General features: G+C 42.0%; 3 protein-coding genes across 3 annotated transcripts; 1 reads left to right on the top strand and 2 right to left on the bottom strand.

Moving 5' to 3' along the window:
* Positions 1–200: 200 nt before the first annotated feature.
* Positions 201–7,077, bottom strand: LOC144206112 (microtubule-associated protein 1S-like). The gene is made up of 5 exons (XM_077730855.1): positions 6,942–7,077; positions 5,004–5,533; positions 2,620–4,367; positions 1,866–2,180; positions 201–1,641 (listed from the first exon to the last, which is right to left on the bottom strand). The coding sequence occupies exons 2-5, from the start codon at positions 5,425–5,427 to the stop codon at positions 1,486–1,488; spliced, it is 2,643 nt and encodes an 880-aa protein (XP_077586981.1). The 5' UTR covers positions 5,428–5,533; positions 6,942–7,077; the 3' UTR covers positions 201–1,485.
* Positions 7,078–7,631: 554 nt separating this feature from the next.
* Positions 7,632–8,305, bottom strand: LOC144206115 (cocaine- and amphetamine-regulated transcript protein-like). Its single transcript, XM_077730859.1, has 3 exons — positions 8,058–8,305; positions 7,894–7,974; positions 7,632–7,758 (listed from the first exon to the last, which is right to left on the bottom strand). Exons 1-3 carry the CDS (start codon positions 8,193–8,195, stop codon positions 7,651–7,653), a joined length of 327 nt encoding a protein of 108 aa, XP_077586985.1. The 5' UTR covers positions 8,196–8,305; the 3' UTR covers positions 7,632–7,650.
* A 477-nt stretch (positions 8,306–8,782) lies between these two features.
* Positions 8,783–19,021, top strand: LOC144206113 (protein PALS1-like). Its single transcript, XM_077730857.1, has 17 exons — positions 8,783–8,972; positions 11,606–11,884; positions 11,957–12,128; positions 12,676–12,776; positions 13,318–13,425; positions 13,853–13,930; positions 14,016–14,156; positions 14,357–14,518; positions 14,650–14,727; positions 15,499–15,682; positions 15,816–15,887; positions 16,043–16,111; positions 16,183–16,347; positions 16,413–16,502; positions 16,943–17,055; positions 17,314–17,424; positions 17,513–19,021. Exons 2-17 carry the CDS (start codon positions 11,699–11,701, stop codon positions 17,687–17,689), a joined length of 2,007 nt encoding a protein of 668 aa, XP_077586983.1. The 5' UTR covers positions 8,783–8,972; positions 11,606–11,698; the 3' UTR covers positions 17,690–19,021.
* The last annotated feature ends 247 nt before the right edge of the window (positions 19,022–19,268 follow it).

Raw genomic sequence — 19,268 nt, 5'->3', positions numbered from 1 at the left:
CATTTTGGGGAAAATAGCACTTATTTACAAGCAAAAAAAGACATTTTGTACATTTAGGGAAATCTCAAATTAATTCTAATATATTCATAATATATCTAATATATATTATAATGTATCTTTTTCAAAAATGTTACTAAAGAAGAGGAGAAAAAATACAAACGTTATAGGTCATTTTATTTTACATCACAGGAAACAATATATATGCATCAGAATTTTAATTTCAATTAAAAATCTGAAATTATATTTGTTCAACATATTTATGTATTTTCACATTTTGGTCCAACATTCAAATTTACACCAATTGACACTTAAGCAATTGGTTTTTAGAGTCAATAATTTGTCATTTATGTACAGAAAATCATCATTACTCGTTATGATGCACAAAAAAATTAATCTACATAATGTGATTTTGTTACAATCCCTTGTAAACTCAGATTACAATCACGATCATTGACCTTTTTTTGGCTCGGTTTAATTCCGTTAATCCCCGATGAAATGGGGAGGAGGAGGCGGAGCCTATTAGGGAGGGGGCGGAGAAAATCCCGGGAAAATTTCCGAGGAAAAACTTTGCATTGCGTGAAATTTGTACATTATCATAACGTGACGATTTAAATGGGAAATTTAAATTGTGAAATGTGCCACATGATATAACATTAGAGCACCAAACTTGCGACCAATCACGTTCAAGGTAAGAAAGCTATTGTGCCAGAATGTGAAAATGAATAATGTTGCAATATGATGTCATGTGAAAGTAGTGTTGAAACATGAAACCTACAAATGTATCCTGAAAGTAATCATGCTGTAATGCTTTGAATTGTAAGACATTGAAAGTCAGATTAGAAGGTTAAACTTACTGGAACACATTAAAAGTCATGTTTAATGCAAGAAATGCTAATGCTAGTACCCTAAAATGCGAAATTAAAACCAAAAAACAGTATCATATCACATTTAAATCAGAAAAAAATCATGTTATGACATACAATGTACAACATTCAAAGATTCAATGAATTGGAATATAGTGTAACATTGCATAGTGAAATCTCAACTCATCATCAAACTTAGATTAGCAATCGCATTAGCATTATTTTTTCTGCTGGATTTGGAACTAAATGCAAAAAAACACTGAAACGGTGACCAAGTTTTGCCATCCAAGATACATTTTTCTACCATAGATGTTCAATTTTGTTAATGTGTGTGTGTGTTCATGCAATACAAGCGTAGTACAGTAATCCCTCGATTATCACGATTAATGTAGACCAAAAATGGCCACAAAAAACTAAAAGAAACTTGCAAATTTGAGCATGGTTTTTCACATTTTTATGAATTTAGAAAAAAAATTGAAAAAAAAATCCCCCAGGAAAAAAATCCACCATGTAGTAAAGCCGCGCTATTGGAGGGATTACTGTATTAAGTCCGTATATGTTTGTGATACAGGTTTGACCGGATGCAACTTTTGGGGTGAAAGGCAACTGAAGGGGTGGCACTTCAGAACTCGATCTTGCATGCCGGGAAGGTGTCGTCTTGCATGGCCACCGTGCTGTTGGACCCCAGCACCAGCACCCCCAACTCCCGTTGACGCTCCACCGTCTCCTGGTACCAGTCCTGCATGGACGCCGACTCAAAGGTGGGGATGAGAGTCACCTGCGGGTGGAGTCAAGACATTATTATTATTTATTCATTTTCTGAACTCCTAATCCCTGGACAGGGTTGCGGGGGGTGCCGAAGTCTATCCCGTAATCGGTGGGCTACCAATGATGGGGCATAACGAGGAAATACACTCATGGCTAGTATGGCTTTTACTCGGGTGTGATTTATAGTCAGAAAAAAAGGGGGTACATATTTGTAAAGATTCTAGTGTGACTGACCTGCACGCTGTGCTCCCAGCTGGCCTTGGCTTGAAGAAGCGCGTCAAGGGTCTGCCGCATGAGCCCTTCCCTCTCGGGACAGTGGCCGCTAACCACGTAACACGAAGAGCGCACGCTCTTGAAGAAGTCCACGCCCACCGTGGACGACGAAGCCCCAGAAGGGACGTAAGCCAGGTCCACGAATATCGTCGTCTCCTCGCTGGAGGACGGACGGCGAGACGACGGGGAGGGCGCCCATTTTGACGGACGACCCACGACGGGCGTCGCTTTCGCCGTGACGTTTCCCGGCCGAGGTTTCGGGGGGGTGGGCGTCACCTATTGGATGGGGGTGGGGTGTTTAGTATCGTAAAGGATAATAAAAAAAAAGCAGTGCGGTGGACAAGTGTTTAGCGCTTTCGCTTTGCAGTTCTGGGGTCATGGGTTTGATTCCCAAGTGGGTCATCACTGTGTAGCGTTTGCATGATTTCTCTGGACTTGCGTGGGTTGTCTCCGGGTACTCCGGTTTCCTCCCACATCCCAAAATCATGCATGCTAGGCTAGCGAGTTGACCAATCAAAATTGCCCCTCGCCATTTGTTTGGTTGTTTGTGCCCTGTGATTGGCTGGCCACCAAATCAGGGAGTCCCCCCACCCTGATGCCCATAGTTAGCTGGGATAGGCTCCAGCACCCCCAGCGACCCTTGTGAGGATCTGTGTGTGTGTAGTCAGTCAGGTGACTTTGTTGTTAAATAATGGAAGTCATGTGACAAACTCACCGTGGATGTTTTCCCCCGCACGCCGCCCGTCTTTATCTTTTTTTCACGAGCGCCCACGTCCGACTGCGGGACGGGCATGGTGCTGTCGTGGGGCGGAGACAGGGGCGGGCTATCCTTGAGCGGGCCAGGGGGCGGGTCCCGAGATGGAAGGCCGCAAGACTCCTCCTCCTCGTCTGAGTCCAGGACAACGTCGGCCGTGGTGGACGGGCACTCCTCGGTGCAGACGGCGGCGTTGGATTCGCCGCTGCCGTCCGTTACCTTGAAATGCTTGAACTCGCACGGGGACACCAGACACAGGTCCACGTCGTGAGACGCCGTCTCCAAGCGTGGGGCGGGCGGAAGGCGGGGCTTCTTGTTCCCGGGGAGCCCCGCCTCCCGTTGACCTCCCGAGACCGGCCAGTGCTCCAAAGAGGTCGACAGCGACTCGTCCACTTCGGTGGACTGTGGCGAGCTCACCTCGGCCACCATGGAGTGGGTGGACGTGGTGGTGTTAGCCGCCGAGGGTGACGGATCCGAGACGCCTTCCTTCAAGGAGCCCAGGGGGAGGAACCCCAGGGATTTGGTCTTGGGGTCCTCTTCCCGGGCTCGTAGTCGCCCCAGGGCGTCCCTTTCGCCCCATACGTCGTCCGGAGACAGGCAGTAAGGGGTGTGTCCGGCGCTGTTGGGTCCGGAGTTACGCTCCACCGTCCTCTCCTCTGAGGAGCGCGAGGGCGGACTGGCTCGCAGGGCCCCGTCCAGGAGCGTGTACTCCGTCGGGGTCAAGTCCGTATCCGGGCTGGCTCCGGTTTTCGGCGGCGCTTTCAGCGGGGACGGGAATCCCACCACTTTGGCCGATTTCTTCACGACCGGTTCCTCTTCGGAAGGGTCCACTTTGACTTTTTCTGTTTCTTGGAGGGGCGCCGTCGTCTTATCTTCGGGGGTCGTCATCGTTTTGGGGGGCACGGGTGGAGTGGACTCTTCTACCTTGACCTCGTGGTTCTTGACCTCTGCTTTCTTGACCTCTACTTTCTTGGCGTCCTTTCCAGGCACTTTCTTCGTCTTTTTGGACAACGTCTTGGACTCGTCTTTGGCGTCCTTTTTCACCTTACTTTTGTTCTCCTTCTTGGCCCCGGAAACGGGGGTCTCCTTCTTTCCCACGCCGTTCCTGGACACCACGCTTTCACTCGGCTTTTTAATCCTTTTCACCTCCTTCCGTTCCAATGCTAACCCTTTAGCATTGTTCTTGGCCTCCTTCCCCACTTTGGCGGGCGTGTCCTTTTCCCGCAACGCAGCGCCGTCGTCCCGCCTCGTCCCCCTTTTGCTTTTCCCGCCATCCCCCGCCCCCTGCGGTTCTCCGGCGGTCGGTTCGGGTTTCCGCAAAAAGTCCAAGTTCCCCAACTTGCGCAGACCCCGCAACAGCTCGGCTTGCGGGGTGACGCCGGGGAATAGGACTCGGACCACCTTCTCCCGGGGGCAGGCCGGGTGCCACACCAGCAAGGCGGACGCCGAGCTGAGGGTGGCGAGGGACAGGTCTCGGGGGGACGCCACGTCCGGCCAATCCCGCATGAAAGTCTGATAATCTTGGCTGTTTTGGACTGGGGTGAGGATGTACAAGTCCAGTTGGCCCACACCCATCTTTTGGAAGAGGGTGATGGGTTCGGGGGGGCCCGACGGCGGTCGGAACATGGGGTGGGGGCGGATGTCCAGTTTCTTTAACAGTTGGACAGTTAGCGCCGCCTGGTCTGGGCTCTTGGCTACGTTGTCCACGCCTGGCAAAAACAGGGAGGGGCAATATCAATTGATGTGTGACCCAAATCCGAGGCTCAAGAGCCACATTCGGTCAACCACTTGAATATCTTTGATGCGCGAAAGTTAAATTAATTAAGGTTTCATGTAAAATCCAGGACTACAGATTTAATACAGGGAGAGTTTTAAAAAGAGATTTTTAAAAATGCAAATACAAATAAAATTTAAAAAATAATAAAATAATGTAATTAATTTTAATTTTAGGGGGGGTTATTGAAAAAATAATTAATACAATAAAAATTAAAAAACGAATGACATTTTAGATTTTATGGAAAAAACAATGCAACAAAATTAAAAAGGAATACTTTTTTAACTATTTGATTTTATTACAAAAAAAAACTAAAATATTTAACATAAAAATATGTACTACCTTTGCTCAAAGAAAATGTGAATGACTAAACATAAAAAAGTAAAAAATATACATTTGACAGAAATAAATATTTCCTATTGCTGCCCTTATTCAATGAAAAATGCTCTAATTTTTTTTTAAATTTAATTTCTTATAGATTCAGCGACTACGAAGAGTATAATCAGCTGACTTTAACCCCGCCTGGTTTCAACAATTCCATTCCATCCCACTTCCATGAAACTGAACTCACAAGGCCGCTGCTGTTCCTTCATCAACCCATCGGGGGCGTTAAAGAAGACCACCCCGAGCTCTGGCGAGATGAGCGCCTCGGAGCCGTCGTCCTTGGCGGCCCTCAGCTCCGTCTCGGCCACTTTCCTCTCCAGGAAAGCGTTGACGCCGCCCAGGTTGTCGGCGCCGGCGTGGGTCAGCAGCAGGGCGTCCACGCGGTCCAGGTGGCGGACCAGTTTCCAGAAACAAGCCCGTGGCTCCGAACCGCCGTCCAATAGGAGCGTGAAACCGTTGACGGCGAAGAAGGCGCAGTCGCCGTGGCCCGCCGGGAAGGCGTAGCAACACGGGCGAGACAACTTGAGGAAACCCACCGTGGCCGGAGGGGGGAGGAGCTCGAACGGAGACCCCCAAACGGGCCGGGCGGTGGAATCCCCTTGGGATGACATTTCCCACAAACCAGGTAATTCTCCAGGGGGCGCTCTGAGTGGATTTTAGATCAGAGGGGCGTCGACAGGTCTTTGAGGGGCGTGCTCTTCATCTGGGAACTAAAACCTGAGGATCAGTGGGAAAAAACGGTGGTTAGCGGGTTGGCCACATGGTTTTGGAGTCGAGGGTTTGATCCCAGGTCAGGTGGAGTTTTTTCATTTTTCCCCTAGGCTGGTGTGGGTTTTCTCCGGGTACTCCGGTTTCCTCCTACAACGCAAAAACAGGCATGCTAGGCTAATTGGATGCTAAAATGTGCCTAGCCTTGAGTGTGATTGGTTGTTTGGATCCATGTGCCCTATGATTGGCTGGGCAGCTATTCAGGGTGTTCCCCTACTGAGCTGGGATATGCTCCAGCACCCCCGGCTACCCTAAGCGGTCCCAAAATGAATAGAAGAATCAGTAAAAAAAAAAAGTTGGTTCACTAGAGGTCAACTAGCAAAAATTATTAGCATATGCTAACCTAACTTGGCATTGACTGTACAGTGCAACACTAATTAATGCAATTTTTCTTAAGTTGACTTCAATTCTAATTTCCTGTATAGTGACACAATCCTTGTGTTTTTATGTCAAAGTTTCTCAAAGCTTTTTGTGGGTGTGAGTCTTTCTGGCTATTGTGTTGCTGCCCTTCACTTTCCTCCCTTCCTTCCTAAGTCGGCGGGTTGCCATGACGACAGCCAGTGGCGGACCGCCAAGGCCTTCTTCGCCGCCGTTGACCTCGGCGGGCCGGCGGGCGGGCGCTCTCATTTCCAATTCCATTCATAACTGAATTCCAAATATTTCAACTACTTTATTCTGGACATGTTTTTTATGGGCATGCCTTTAAAATACAAATCCGTGCAATGTCAGATTGTTGAAAATTCGACCAGAAGATGCCACCATTTTGCTTTGGAACGTATCACCACTTATTATTTATATTATTATTCTTAATAATTTGTCTTGTACTTGTTTACCTGAAGAAAAACATGGCAGCTCACCAGGCTTATAAAGCATTGGCGGAAATCCTATAAAAAAGTATATTACATAAGATTTGTTTTTAGTAAGATTAAAAATGATATATATATATATATTTTTTTTGCATAAAATGAGATTTTTATAGCTGGCAGAGGTTATATAATGTCTTCATTACATTTTAAGTGACTTGAATGGCAGAACATGTTTTGAATTCTGAGCGTGAGTTGAACTCGTATGTCAAGGTGGCCCCATAGAAATCTTCCATTGCGTGTACCTAATCTAATGACCCTGAGATGCTCACGAATCGCCTGCGTCGTGCACATTGCAAGCGATGGGCACGTGCACGCGCACAATAGGATTACGACGTCTTTTAATAACATATCGCAATGTCTTGTTGTTATTAGAGCGGGTGCTCTTTAAGAAAATGCTTTTTTAAAATGATGGCATGCTATGAAATGGAAATCCTCGTTTGTCGCAACCGACATATTTTAAATGGTATGAAAATATAACAGAGTTGACGTACCTATGCGGGTATGTTTTGGCGTCCGACGAGGACACGGGGACATTCGGTGTCCTGCTGTTGCTTTCTCCTCATCTCCTCCTCTTTCTCCTCTTTCTCCTCCTGCAGCCGGCAGTTGGACGCCATGTTGGATGCCCGAGTGACGTCACCGAGACAGCATCAGCCTTCAAAATGCGCCATGACGGAATATTTGGACTTCAAAACTATTTTGCTGGTATATGCTTCATTTTTTCCCCCTTAAAAATACGATGTGGAAATATTGCTACAAATTACATGATGTCCCTGAAGTAACCATTGCCAAATGAATTGAAATGAATGATTGGAAAAGCTAAAGTTGATCAAAAATCTGAAAAAGATAACTATGCGAAGACAGTATGGACAACTCCGAGTAAAAATTTGAATATGTAAAAAAAAAAAAGATAATTTTAAACAATATTTCAATTTTTTAATTTTAAATTTGACAAATTTGAAAATTCTAACTCATATTCTGTTATAATATATAAATAATGGGTCAAAAATACCGTATAAAATAGTGGTGTCCAAATTCTGGCCCCTCCATGTTTTATTGTCCCTCACAAGAAGCTTGAGTCCCACCTACATTCTCTTACATTTGACTGAGGTTTTAAACAAAAACACGGCATTCCCACGACACGATTACAACAGTCACATTTGACAACAAACTTTATGACATGATTTTAATTTTTTCCTTCTTTCACAAGCACTTGAGGACGTAAAAGTTACAGGACGTCCCACGTGGACACCCGCATAGCGTGCCGATACGGGAACCTTTACGTAAAGCGCAAGGCTCTCCGGCGTCACACTGGAAAGGAAAAGAAAAAAAGATAACAAATTAAAATGATAAACTATACTGGTAATTAGTCAAATAAGATTCACCATTCCCCCCCATCCTTCACACCCAAATAAAAGCCACATAAAATGAAAAAAGTGAACTTACGGAGGGCAGCCAGCCCAGCTTTTTCTCTGAAGGCATCTCCTTGTTCCTCAGTTTCTCCAGAACTTCTTGTAAAGCATCAATCTGGGTCAAAGGCATCAAAACACACGCTATTAGCAACAAGCTATCGTTTGTTTTTATACGCTCACACCCAAACGTTGTCCTACCAGGTCCTTCTCCTGCTGGCTTTTGGAGGCGAAATCCAGCGAGCGGGTCTCCACGGAGACGTCCTCACCGGTGGACGCGTAGAGGACCATGATGGTGGAGAGAAGGACAGCCAGATGCAGGTAGAGGATGCTCGCCATGGTGTCGATGTCCAGTGATGAAATTGATGTCGAAAAAGCACTTTTTATACAACGTATGACATCAGCAACCCACTGAAATATTCAGGTAGGTATACAATTACAAGTATAAAGCAGGAAGGAAGTTAACCCATGTTGACCCCAATTTGTAATCACCATCCCATTTCATTTCCTTATGTTGGGCTAACCTTAAACACGTCCATTTTGACATCAAAGACCCCCATTAACTTTTTGGCTAGTTTGACAGTCATAGGCAAACCACAGTCAGAATAGAAAGAGACTCTAGCTTTAAATACTGTATTTTATTTTATCATTTAAAAATATAATCACATCTATTTTCTAAAGTTACTTTCTATTCGGAAAATACAAGAATAAATAATTGACCCCTTTTTTCATGCTGAATTTTGGAAACATTTTAGTTTGAACGGGAGGGTTGTAGTCAATGCTGACTTATTGATTTGGCAACCCTAGACGTGAGTTAGCAAGGGGTTATTTGATTGGCCAGGCCGAAGTTTACTGTATCCAATCATATTCGCCCTTGGAGTGGGGCTTCTCTTTGGCTCCGCCCAATTGAAAAACGATGACGCGTGTGGGTGAAAGAGCTATGCGAGGAGGAGGAGGCCGGGAGACGTCTGCACCGCTGAGTAGAATAATCGAGTAATAAACTTGTCAGAGCCAAACTTTGACATCCTGTCGCCATAAACCTAGAAATACAACTGCTAGGTGTAAATCCGTAAAAAGGAAAGTCTAGAGAAGAACTTGGGACCTCCAGGCAACAACGTGAGTTTGAAAGTTTTTCCGTATCGGAGAAGTGGCTTTGTTGTCAACAGGTAGCCGTAAGGAGCGAAAGAGCTAGCTAGTTAGCTGCTAACGTTAGCCCGGTCACCGTAACTCAGGAAGAAAATACGCTCGGTTCGTTCATTTTGCCTTTTCGTCGTAATTTTATAACTCGGGAACGCCAATTAAATGATCATTAGCGTTTATTCGTAAATATTTTTCTGAGAAAAACGTAACTGTTGATTTTGTAACTAAGTCCTTTAGTTAGCTGTCACCGCGCCCTACCCAAATGTACGAGAATTACGTTTAATATAAAGTTTATTTTTACACTGTGGAGAGACGGTAAATGTATATAAGAGTTTAATTTAGCGAAGTCACGGTCTATGGAATAGGTGGGCGAATGAGTGTTGCCCCTGAGCAATGCATTCCACTTGGTTTATAACGATACAAACGGAAACAAATCAGTGTAGTATTATTTAAAAACTTTTTTTTAAAACATGAAAGATGAGAACTCAAGCCAGGTAAGTCCCACATTTTGAATTGGACGTTCATCGTCTTTAATGGCATGCAATGAGTTAAATACTATGATCGAAAAACTTATCTACGTTTGAGGGTTACTTTGGGCTAACCACAGAATGTATATTTGTCTTTTAATGGATAATTTAGTATCAATTGACATGTTAACAATGATAAATGCCGTCTTGATTAATAATAATAGTAATTACTAATATTTGTGTAGAGTTTTTTAAATAAATAACAAAACTAGTCATTTGCCCTATATTAGTGGTTAAAGTGTCAACTTTTGAATAGCTATCCACTGTCCCTTTAAGGATTGAAAACTATTATACTAATTTAAATGATACATATCTTTTTGTTTGACTATCACAACAGTGAATATTTTCAAATGAGATACGGTTGAGTTAAGGCAAGCTACTAACCTCTCGTCAACTCTCCCACTTGTAAATGCATTGGACATCTATAACTGTCAATGGCAGCCGGTTAGCTTCGATAGCAATTATAAGCAGATGGGCCTCGAGCCAGGCCAACACACAAGTCCTCTGTTCCCCGGAATGTACGCTCATTCTCATCGTCACTCTCTCGTTGACCCGTCGGCCTGAAAATGAGGCCACGTATGATGAATGAAAATACGCCAACTATCCAACATTGGATTGCTCTTGTTTACAGTTTTGCTCACTTTGTTGCGCCTTGCCATTTCCACTTAGCTTTTACACAATATAGCCATTTATTATCTTAATGTTCTCCCCCAAAAATTCAACGGCAACCTAACTTTTCTGTGCCTTCATACTGTATGTGACCTCACTAACTTTTTGCTTGGTACAGGGTTGTACAGTGGTTTTTTTTTTTAGTGTGTGTGTGTGTGTGTGTTTATACTCGCGCACATGATAAAGTTTGGCACTCTTACTGCTTTTCAACTACAGAGTACACACTTGCAGATTTGGAATCCTTCTCGGCACAAAATGGCCAACATGTGTAAAATGTTGAACATTGAAATATGTTCTATGTTTTACTCTATCTCTATGTTACTCTATGTTTTACTGTATCTCCCTCCCCATTGGCTTGGTTCCTCAATTTTTTTTGAACATTTTCAAAGGTGATTGATGTTGTTTAAAGCTCATTTTGTTATTTTAGTCATTTAGTGGAAATTGTTTGGTCAATTTTGTTAAGTCAGCAGGTAACTTTAACAATGACTGGCTTTTCCAGCTAAACTGGATCTGAAAGCCATAAAGTAGGGATACTCCCACCACTATCTGAAGACGCATCCCGACTTCCTAACCCCCTAAAAAAATTTAAATTTCATATTTTGAAAAAAAAAAATATATATATTTATTTTAATGTTCATAAAAATGTGAAATTCCTTGCGGAAGCCACTCTTGCAACTCAGTACTTAAGAAAAAAATAGGTAGTTAGAATAGAGGTGACCCCACTCTGCAATTTTTCAATTATCATGGCCATGTTTGGACTACATTAACTGCAATATCCGAGGGATTACTGTATATACTATAACGGCAGTGTGTGTTCATCACACACACTTCCTGCCTCCCCCCCCCACGCGTTGGAATTTAGTCCCCGGGACTGCCTGGAATTCCTCGCTGGCGCACCGTGGGATCCCAGTAACATGCCAACCGGACGTTCTCCTGGTGTTTGCAAATACACAAAAAATGGCCTGTCCGGAGATTGTAGTTAATGTCACAGATTAGTCATCAATTTCTATTCAGCCATTTTAATTTGTGTATTTTAGCTCGTAATTGGTAGCGATGCAGCAGATTGAAAGGGAAATGCAATGGCGTGTTGTCATAAGGCAATCAATTGATTCTTTAATTACATGTTTCCCCTGACCCAAACCCAAGTGAGAATTGTGTATTTTTTTTTAACCACTCCGCTTGGTATATTGTGTTTTTTTTAAGCATTTCTTCTAGAAATGCTACATTAGCAGATGCCCATTTAGCATGTTATTCAGTATTTTGCTATTACTACTTATGTTGGTTTTTGATTTCGGATTAATTTAAAAAAAATGTCTGTTTTTTTTTTTGCTATTTTTTGGGTAACATAAGGCTACTGCAATAATTATAACAGTGAAATTACCCATAATTCAATTGCATCTCCTTTCTCCACAGACGAACATATCATGGCCGCCTCGTTTATCGAGCCACCCCCTTCGAAAACCTTCATTTGGTAATCTACACTACCCCCCAAAAAAACTTTGAGGGATGACAACATCTCATCTGAACGGCCATGTTGCTGGCGAGGGCGGAGGAAGAGGAGGAGGAGATGAAGAAGCAGCCAGGGTCGGACAGCAACCTAGGGAAATGGCCGTCGACTGCCCGGGAGAGCTCGGGAGCCGGACTCTACCGGTCCGGAGATCCGCCCAGTTGGAGAGAATAAGACAACACCAGGTAAAAAAATAAGTCAAAACGCTTGAAGAAGAAGAAGCAGAATGGCCAATTTTGTTCTTTTCGTTACGCCAGGAGGACCTACGTCGGCGCCGTGAGGAGGAGGGTCGGCAGCTGGATCTGAACGCCTCACTCAGGCTCAAGCAACTTTCCCAGAATCCCCACGTTGGCATCGACAACCCCACATTCCTGCAGGACACTTGGCCGTCGCAGCAACCGCTGCCGGGCAATCGGCACACTTCACTCGGTACCGTATCTCCATACCTAACGTCGACATCGGGTCAATCGTTAGCATAGGGGGGTGAAAGAAGAGCGTGGCCCGTAGAAGTGGAAGCTAAGCTCGGAGGGAAAGGAATGCAGGGAAGAACTTGTGGGAGGGAATTCCAAAGGGAGGGAGAGAGAGAGAGAGATAGAAATGAGAGCCTCCAACCAAGCCACTTCATTAAATGGCTTAAATGGGACTGTTTTGTTTACATAAGCATTGCTTTTCAGTACAAAATTGGGTGGAAAAAATGGACAATTTGTTCAAATTTGTCTACTAGTACCCAGATTTTTTTGGCAGGTATTTGTCGCTCAAAATAACAGTGATGGAATCCAGAGTAAGGCTTATATGTGCATAAATTAGACATAAGACACGAAACGCCATAGAGATGATGTGGTTGATATGGTCATTTATTTCAAAATAGGGAAAAGATAGATAGATAAAAAGCTTAACAAGATTTATTTTGATGGCTATGAATTGAATTTAACCGTATCTGGCATAAAATGGATTAAAAACTCTTTTGCTCCTGCAGAGTTGGAGGAGTTGCTGCTGTCGCTGAAACAAGTCCGCGGCTGTTTGTCCGACCAGCAAAGTCAGAGTGACGTCGAGCTGGTTCTTGCACTACTAAACAAGGTAACACTTTAGCATAATTCATTCATTTCAACAATTATCAAAGTGGTGCCAAGGCAAAAGACCGTTCACATTTCTTGCCAAGTCTTTCCTTTGATATTGAACACCTTCATTTCGTAACGTGTGTTCTGAAAACGTTTTTAAAGCTGTAAATAATCCCTTGTTATTCAAACACGGACACATTTTACATAGATTTACCCCCCTCAATGCCTTTTGACATGGTTAGCATCCACGCATATTAACCCAAAATATGACCAGTACATTTAGAAAGTAATTTCCCTATAAATTTAGCCTGTTTTGTGCTACCCAATAAAACCAAGAAGACAAATTCGGCATAATCTCAGCTTTCTTTTTGCTGTTTTTCTTCTATTTCGCTGCATTGATTCCAGTCGACGTGAGTACTGTAAAGTCTACCACTGTAAACTCAAACTTCCCCGTCAACTTAAAACAAAAAAGACATAGCTGAAGAACTCCATTGTGTTTTGAACCCTGTTTCTGTCCTTACATTTTTCTCTCACTAAATATTCCCAATCTTTGTTTCTAGTCCGATTTCCAGTCTGCACTTAAGATCCACAATGCCGTGGCCAACAGTATGCACAGACCCTCGCCGCCATACCCACAAACACAGCAGGCCCTGCAGCTTGCACTGGAGGTAACATGGATAATAAAAAAAACCCACACAAAACCCACCCACCCAGCCACACTGTATCTATTAAACTTAAGGCTTTAAAACTCCCCATTTTGAGTCAAAACACCACTCTAAGTCTAGTTTATAGCAAATCTTACCATTTAATTGAGTTTCACTCAAATCTTATCCATAGCTTATCCTTCTTTGGGTCGCAGGGGGTGCTGGAGCCTCTCCTGGTAGCCAACCAATCGTAGTACACAATGAAACCAACAAGCAAATAACCAGGGACAATTTAGGTTTCAATTAGCCTAGCATGCATGTTTTTTTTCCCGGGTAGAACATGCAAACTCCACACTGGTGAGGACCAACCTGGGATTGAACCCTCGACCTCAGAACTGCGAAGCAAATACGCTATTATATTTTTTTTTGTTGGATTTTGTCGTTGATTCAGGTGCGAAATCTCTGCCAAACAAGCCCCAACAAAGAAGGACTCGAACTGGGCAGTATCCTATCCGACATCCACGTCCAGGTGAAGACGTCCTTAAATGTAGAGAATCATTTGACAGAGTATAAATTGAGATATTTGTATTTTGACGTCTGTTTTTGTACTACAGTCCATGCTTCTGGCACACGACGGCATTGCGGAGAAAGAAATGGAAGTGGAAGAAGTGACCAGTCAAACGGAGATGTTGACACAAATGGGAGGAGAGACTGTAAAAATCGTTCATATCGAAAAGGCCCGAGACGTACCACTGGTAAGATTAAGTCATTAATACGAAAATCATTTTCATATATGATCTCATTAACTGAATGAAAGTAAAGTGTCAATGTATTTTTCATGTAGCTAGTAGCATAGCTTCCAAATGATAACCATCTTTTTTTTTTATATCGAGCATTTTCTATCCAATTTTTGCTCATTTTATTCATTCTCTTTAACGATCCGATGTGTCCGCAGGGGGCGACGGTCCGCAACGAAATGGAGAGCGTGATCATCAGTCGGATCGTCCGAGGAGGAGCGGCGGAACGAAGCGGACTTTTAACAGAAGGAGACGAAATATTGGAAATTAATGGCATTGAAATTAAAGGGAAAGATGTCAACCAAGTCTTTGACATTCTAGTAAGAAACCTGACACATTTACACTGTTTCTACATTACAGGTTTAGTCAAGGTTTATGCTAGCAGTGGGACCAATCATTTTAGGCTATAACGTCAGAGCTAACGTGCAAAATGTCTTCCTTGTTTTGTCAGGCAGACATGCACGGCCTCTTGACCTTTGTTCTCATTCCGAGCACTCCTCGCAAAGCTCCGCCAGTCAAAGAGAATGTGGTAAGTGGCCAAAGCGCGCCCGCTAAGGTCGACACTTGAAAACCGTTCAAACAAAAACCCTTCAACCCATTTATCTTCCACAGTCTGTCATGTCAACTCATTTTGTACCCATTGACGTCACTTTTTTCCACACAAAACCCCTCCTTTTCCTACCCTGATCATACCTAGCCTCTCTCTCTCTTGCATGTCTTCAAAAGCTCAAAGCAAATATCTCATTTTTTACAAACCGCTTCATCCTCATTAGGGTCAATCAACCATTCACGCTCAGATTCGTACCTACGGGCAAATTAGATTAGATCTGATTGGATTATTTTATTTTACATTAGATTATTTTATTTTACATTAGATTATTTTAGTTTATTTTAGATGATTTTAGTTTATCTTAGATTATTTTATTTTGAATTTAGTTTATTTTACCTTATCTTTGCTTATCTTAGTTTATCTTAATTTAGCATATTTTAGTTTATCTTAGTTGATCTCATCTCATCTTTGCTTATCTTAGTTTATCTTATTTTAGCTTAGTTTATCTTAGCATAGTTTATCTTAGCATAGTTTATTTTAGCATAGTTTATATTATTTTAGCTTAGTTTTTCTTAGCATAGTTTATATTATTTTAACTTAGTTTATCTTAGCATAGTTTATTTTAGCTTAGTTTATCTTAGCATAGTTTATTTTAGCTTAGTTTATCTTAGCATAGTTTATTTTAGCTTAGTTTAGCTTGTCTTATTTTAGCATATATTATTTTATCTTATTTTATTTGAATTCTTTTAGGTTCACGTGAAAGCCCATTTTGACTACGACCCCTCGGACGACCCCTACGTCCCATGTCGAGAGTTGGGCTTGTCCTTCCAGAAAGGAGATATTCTCCACATCATCAGCCAGTCGGACCCCAATTGGTGGCAAGCCTATCGAGACGGGGATGAAGATAATCAACCTCTTGCTGGATTAGTACCAGGTATTTTCATTTTTATTTTCTGTGTCCTTAGGAGTCCAAAGACGCTAGTCTTTCCCGGGGGTACTCCAACTTTTTTTTTCTCGCATCCTAGAGCAACAGCTCTTTATTCATGTGTATTTTTTTTCTTTTAAAGGAAAAAGTTTCCAGCAGCAGCGAGAAGCCATGAAACAGACAATAGAAGAGGACAAAGAACCTGAAAAATCAGGTCTGTACTCATGGAAAAACAAATTATAAAGTGGTTTATAGACACATTTTAAACCTATTAAATATATGGCATTGTGGACTAAGTGGAGGCCTTTAGCAAAGGGTTAAATTTCCCATTAAAGTGTCCAATATGAAGCTAATAATGTCTCTTTTCAGGGAAGTTGTGGTGCGGCAAAAAAAACAAGAAGAAGAGGAAGAAGCAATACAACACGCAGCGAAACGAGGGTACAATCTCCATTCGTTTTTTTTTCTGTCACGCATAAAAACGCTCTTATCTGGCAACCCACTCCACCTAGAAATTGAAGAAGAGGTTCTCACCTACGAGGAGATGGCCCTCTACCACCAGCCGGCCAATAGGAAGCGGCCCATCGCCTTGATCGGGCCAACCAGCTGCGGGCAGGCGGAGCTTCGACAGAGACTTCTGAATCATCAACCCGAACGCTTTGCCGGCGCCGTCCCTCGTAAGACGTCAAAATAAACACGTCGTGTTAAAGCGTACCTTGCGCTAAACCCGCGTTTTTTGCAGATACCACCCGAGGACAGCGAGACGTGGAACTCGGTGGTCGAGATTACCATTTTGTTACACGCCAGACGTTTGAGACAGAGCTGGCCGCCGGTAAGACTAGAAATTGTTTAAGTCATGTGTGTCAAAGTGGCGGTCCGGGGGCCAAATGTGGCCCACCGCAACATTTTGTGTGGCCCGGGAAAATCAAATATGACTTTCTGTTTTAGGATTAAATTAAAATGAAGAGTATTAATGTAAATTCAATTTCCTGATTTTCCCCCTTTTAAATCAATAATTGTAATTTTTAATCCATTTTTTTCTGTTTTTAGTTCAAAAATAATTTTGTAAAATCTATTTTTTTTTAAATGCTAAAATTAACATTGTTTTAGATCTAAAAACTGTAATACTTGGGTCTTTTAATCCATTTATTTAAAAAAATCCTTGCATAAAACAGTAATCCCTCGATTATCACGGCTTCACAACATTGTAGTTTTTTTTCTAGGGGAATTTTTTTGTTTTGTTTATATTTCATTATTACATATGTTCCTCAGGCAAGCTAATGGACTCCCGCGAGTTTGAGAAGAATCTTTACGGCACCAGCACAGATTCCGTAAGACAGGTCATCAACACTGGAAAAATATGTTTGCTCTGTCTTCAAACTCAGGTCAGTCTCTAAATTCTTCCAAAAAAAATTTTTGTACATCCCCCTAAACTTGCCTCCTTAAAAAGTAGATCTTTCAACTAAAAAAGTTTAAGCACCCTTAACCAATATTGGCAGTAGCTCTTATGTTTTTTTTATATTTTACAGCATGATTTACATGAAAAATTAAAGTGAACGTTAACATGCCCCTGCTTATACGTAAATCTTTAAAGGACATCTTTAATTTTGGACTTAAGTTTGACCCCTGACCTGAATTTCTAGGCCCTCAAAGCACTGAGGAGTTCCGACTTAAAACCCTACATCATCTTCATAGCCCCGCCTTCCCAGGAAAGACTCCGAGCCCTATTGGCTAAGGACAACAAGAACCCTAAGGTCCGATTCCGCCCGACACCCGACCTTTTCTTTTTAGTTTATTTATCTCATTCGCCCCTCACCCTGATTTCTTTGCGGACCCGGACAGCCCGAGGAATTACGGGACATTATCGAACGGGCCAGGGAGATGGAGCAGACCTGGGGTCACGCTTTCGACGCCATCATCGTCAACACCGACCAGGATAAGGCCTACGCCGAGTTGCTGAGACTCATCAACAAACTAGACACGGAACCCCAGTGGGTACCTTGTTCCTGGCTACGTTAACACCCCCACCTAAATTTGACACTTCACCACCTTTATTTAAGCCACAATTACCAAAATAAATCGATTTTTTTTCCTTTCCCGTAATTTTTAAACTCCAAATAACGCTCAAAAGTGTCGGAAATCCTGTACCGATACATTTAAAAAACAAAAAACAAAAAACAACAACAACAACAAAAACTGATATTAGCGTGCTTAGCTGGCAGCCATCTTGGATTGCGCAACCCGAGGATGGAATCTATCTTAGTTTTTTTCTTTAAAAAAAATTCTATACCAACAGTGTAATTCCCTACGACGCTAGTTGACACTATTGGAAAAAAAAGTATTTTATAAGTTAATTTTGGGTTCAATTTCAATCAAAAATGATAAAAAGAAAATGAATTTATTAGACCGTTAGGTGGTGGCGATGCTCAAATGCAATTAGTAAGCACTGGATGTTAGTATGTGATTTCTACTCATTGACAACAAGATTTTAAGGTCACTTTTGGATAAATATGTTTTAGGACAAGTCCATTTTCAGGCTGATATCTACTCGCATAACTTTCTACCTCCACTGATTCATTCACATTCCAATCATATCGTTTTTAGAAACATCTAAAAAATGTTTTTTTCTTTTTTATAGTAGATGTCAGATTGATTTTTTTTTAAATAACGGTGACTTTAGTCTGTTGTCATGAGTACTATTAAAAAAAATAGATGTTTATTTACATGATTGACGTCGCACAGATCAAATCATTAATGAACATTTGACAGATTTTGAACTATTTTGCACTCAAGAAGTCGCACGTGGGTTTTTTTTGGGGGTGTTTTTGACACTGTAGTCATTCCAAAACATGGACCTACAACGTTTGTATGCATGCATTCATTTTTTTAAAATCCTTTCACCATTTCAACCTTCAAAATCGAAAATATAAATTATGAAAATGACTTTTTTTGTTTTGCTTCACACAGCCGCAAAAAAATCGACATAGACGTGCCTATTTTTCTTTTTAATTTCACAACCAATTACTGACTGTGATGCCTATTAGGGTAGTAAATGTGAAAATATTATAATACACGCAAACGGTAAGTAGAAATACAAAATTATTCACTACAGTTAACGTTAAAAAAACTGTTTTATGTATTTCTTGATCTTTTAACCTTTCATTCTGTCCCTTCTGATCACAATATCCGATAAATGACCTCTGACCTGAGTCTTCAGGAGTGAAAGCCTATAAAAATAACGGTAAGAAAGGCCATTAGTTGCCAAAATGATTTATTTTTTGTTTGTGTGTATGTGAGAGGATGAAAATGTCTTTTTTTGGGACAATGAAGTATTAAAATGACCTGACAGGATATCGCTGTTATCACCGTGTAGTGCATTTATATATTTGTAATATTGAAAATAGATCTATTCAGGTTCAACGTGCACCAATAGGAGGACAGGTTTCACCACCATGCCTTTTGGATGGAAAAGGGAGCGTGGCGTGCTGGGTTTTTAACTACTACATTGAATTTAAAGGTAATTAATAACCACTTATTTGGAGAGCGCCTCCTGAAGGAAAAAAAAGCTGTCTTATTTCTATTGTTATTCACAATGAAC

This window comes from Stigmatopora nigra, chromosome 13, assembly GCF_051989575.1.
Source record: "Stigmatopora nigra isolate UIUO_SnigA chromosome 13, RoL_Snig_1.1, whole genome shotgun sequence".
Taxonomy (NCBI): domain Eukaryota; kingdom Metazoa; phylum Chordata; class Actinopteri; order Syngnathiformes; family Syngnathidae; genus Stigmatopora; species Stigmatopora nigra.
The sequence above is the reverse complement of the archived record's forward strand: the minus strand, read 5'-3'. Positions and strand labels throughout refer to the sequence as shown.

Coding starts and splice junctions, on each gene's coding strand:
- LOC144206115 (XM_077730859.1), bottom strand. CDS start 8,195: ATGGCGAGCATCCTCTACCTGCATCTGGCTGTCCTTCTCTCCACCATC. Junction 7,975..8,057: donor GCCAGCAGGAGAAGGACCTG/GTAGGACAACGT, acceptor CCTTTGACCCAG/ATTGATGCTTTACAAGAAGT. Junction 7,759..7,893: donor AGCTGGGCTGGCTGCCCTCC/GTAAGTTCACTT, acceptor TTTCCTTTCCAG/TGTGACGCCGGAGAGCCTTG.
- LOC144206112 (XM_077730855.1), bottom strand. CDS start 5,427: ATGTCATCCCAAGGGGATTCCACCGCCCGGCCCGTTTGGGGGTCTCCG. Junction 2,181..2,619: donor TGCGGGGGAAAACATCCACG/GTGAGTTTGTCA, acceptor CCCATCCAATAG/GTGACGCCCACCCCCCCGAA. Junction 1,642..1,865: donor GCTGGGAGCACAGCGTGCAG/GTCAGTCACACT, acceptor CTCCACCCGCAG/GTGACTCTCATCCCCACCTT.
- LOC144206113 (XM_077730857.1), top strand. CDS start 11,699: ATGACAACATCTCATCTGAACGGCCATGTTGCTGGCGAGGGCGGAGGA. Junction 13,931..14,015: donor TATCCGACATCCACGTCCAG/GTGAAGACGTCC, acceptor TTTGTACTACAG/TCCATGCTTCTGGCACACGA. Junction 15,888..16,042: donor CAAAGAACCTGAAAAATCAG/GTCTGTACTCAT, acceptor GTCTCTTTTCAG/GGAAGTTGTGGTGCGGCAAA.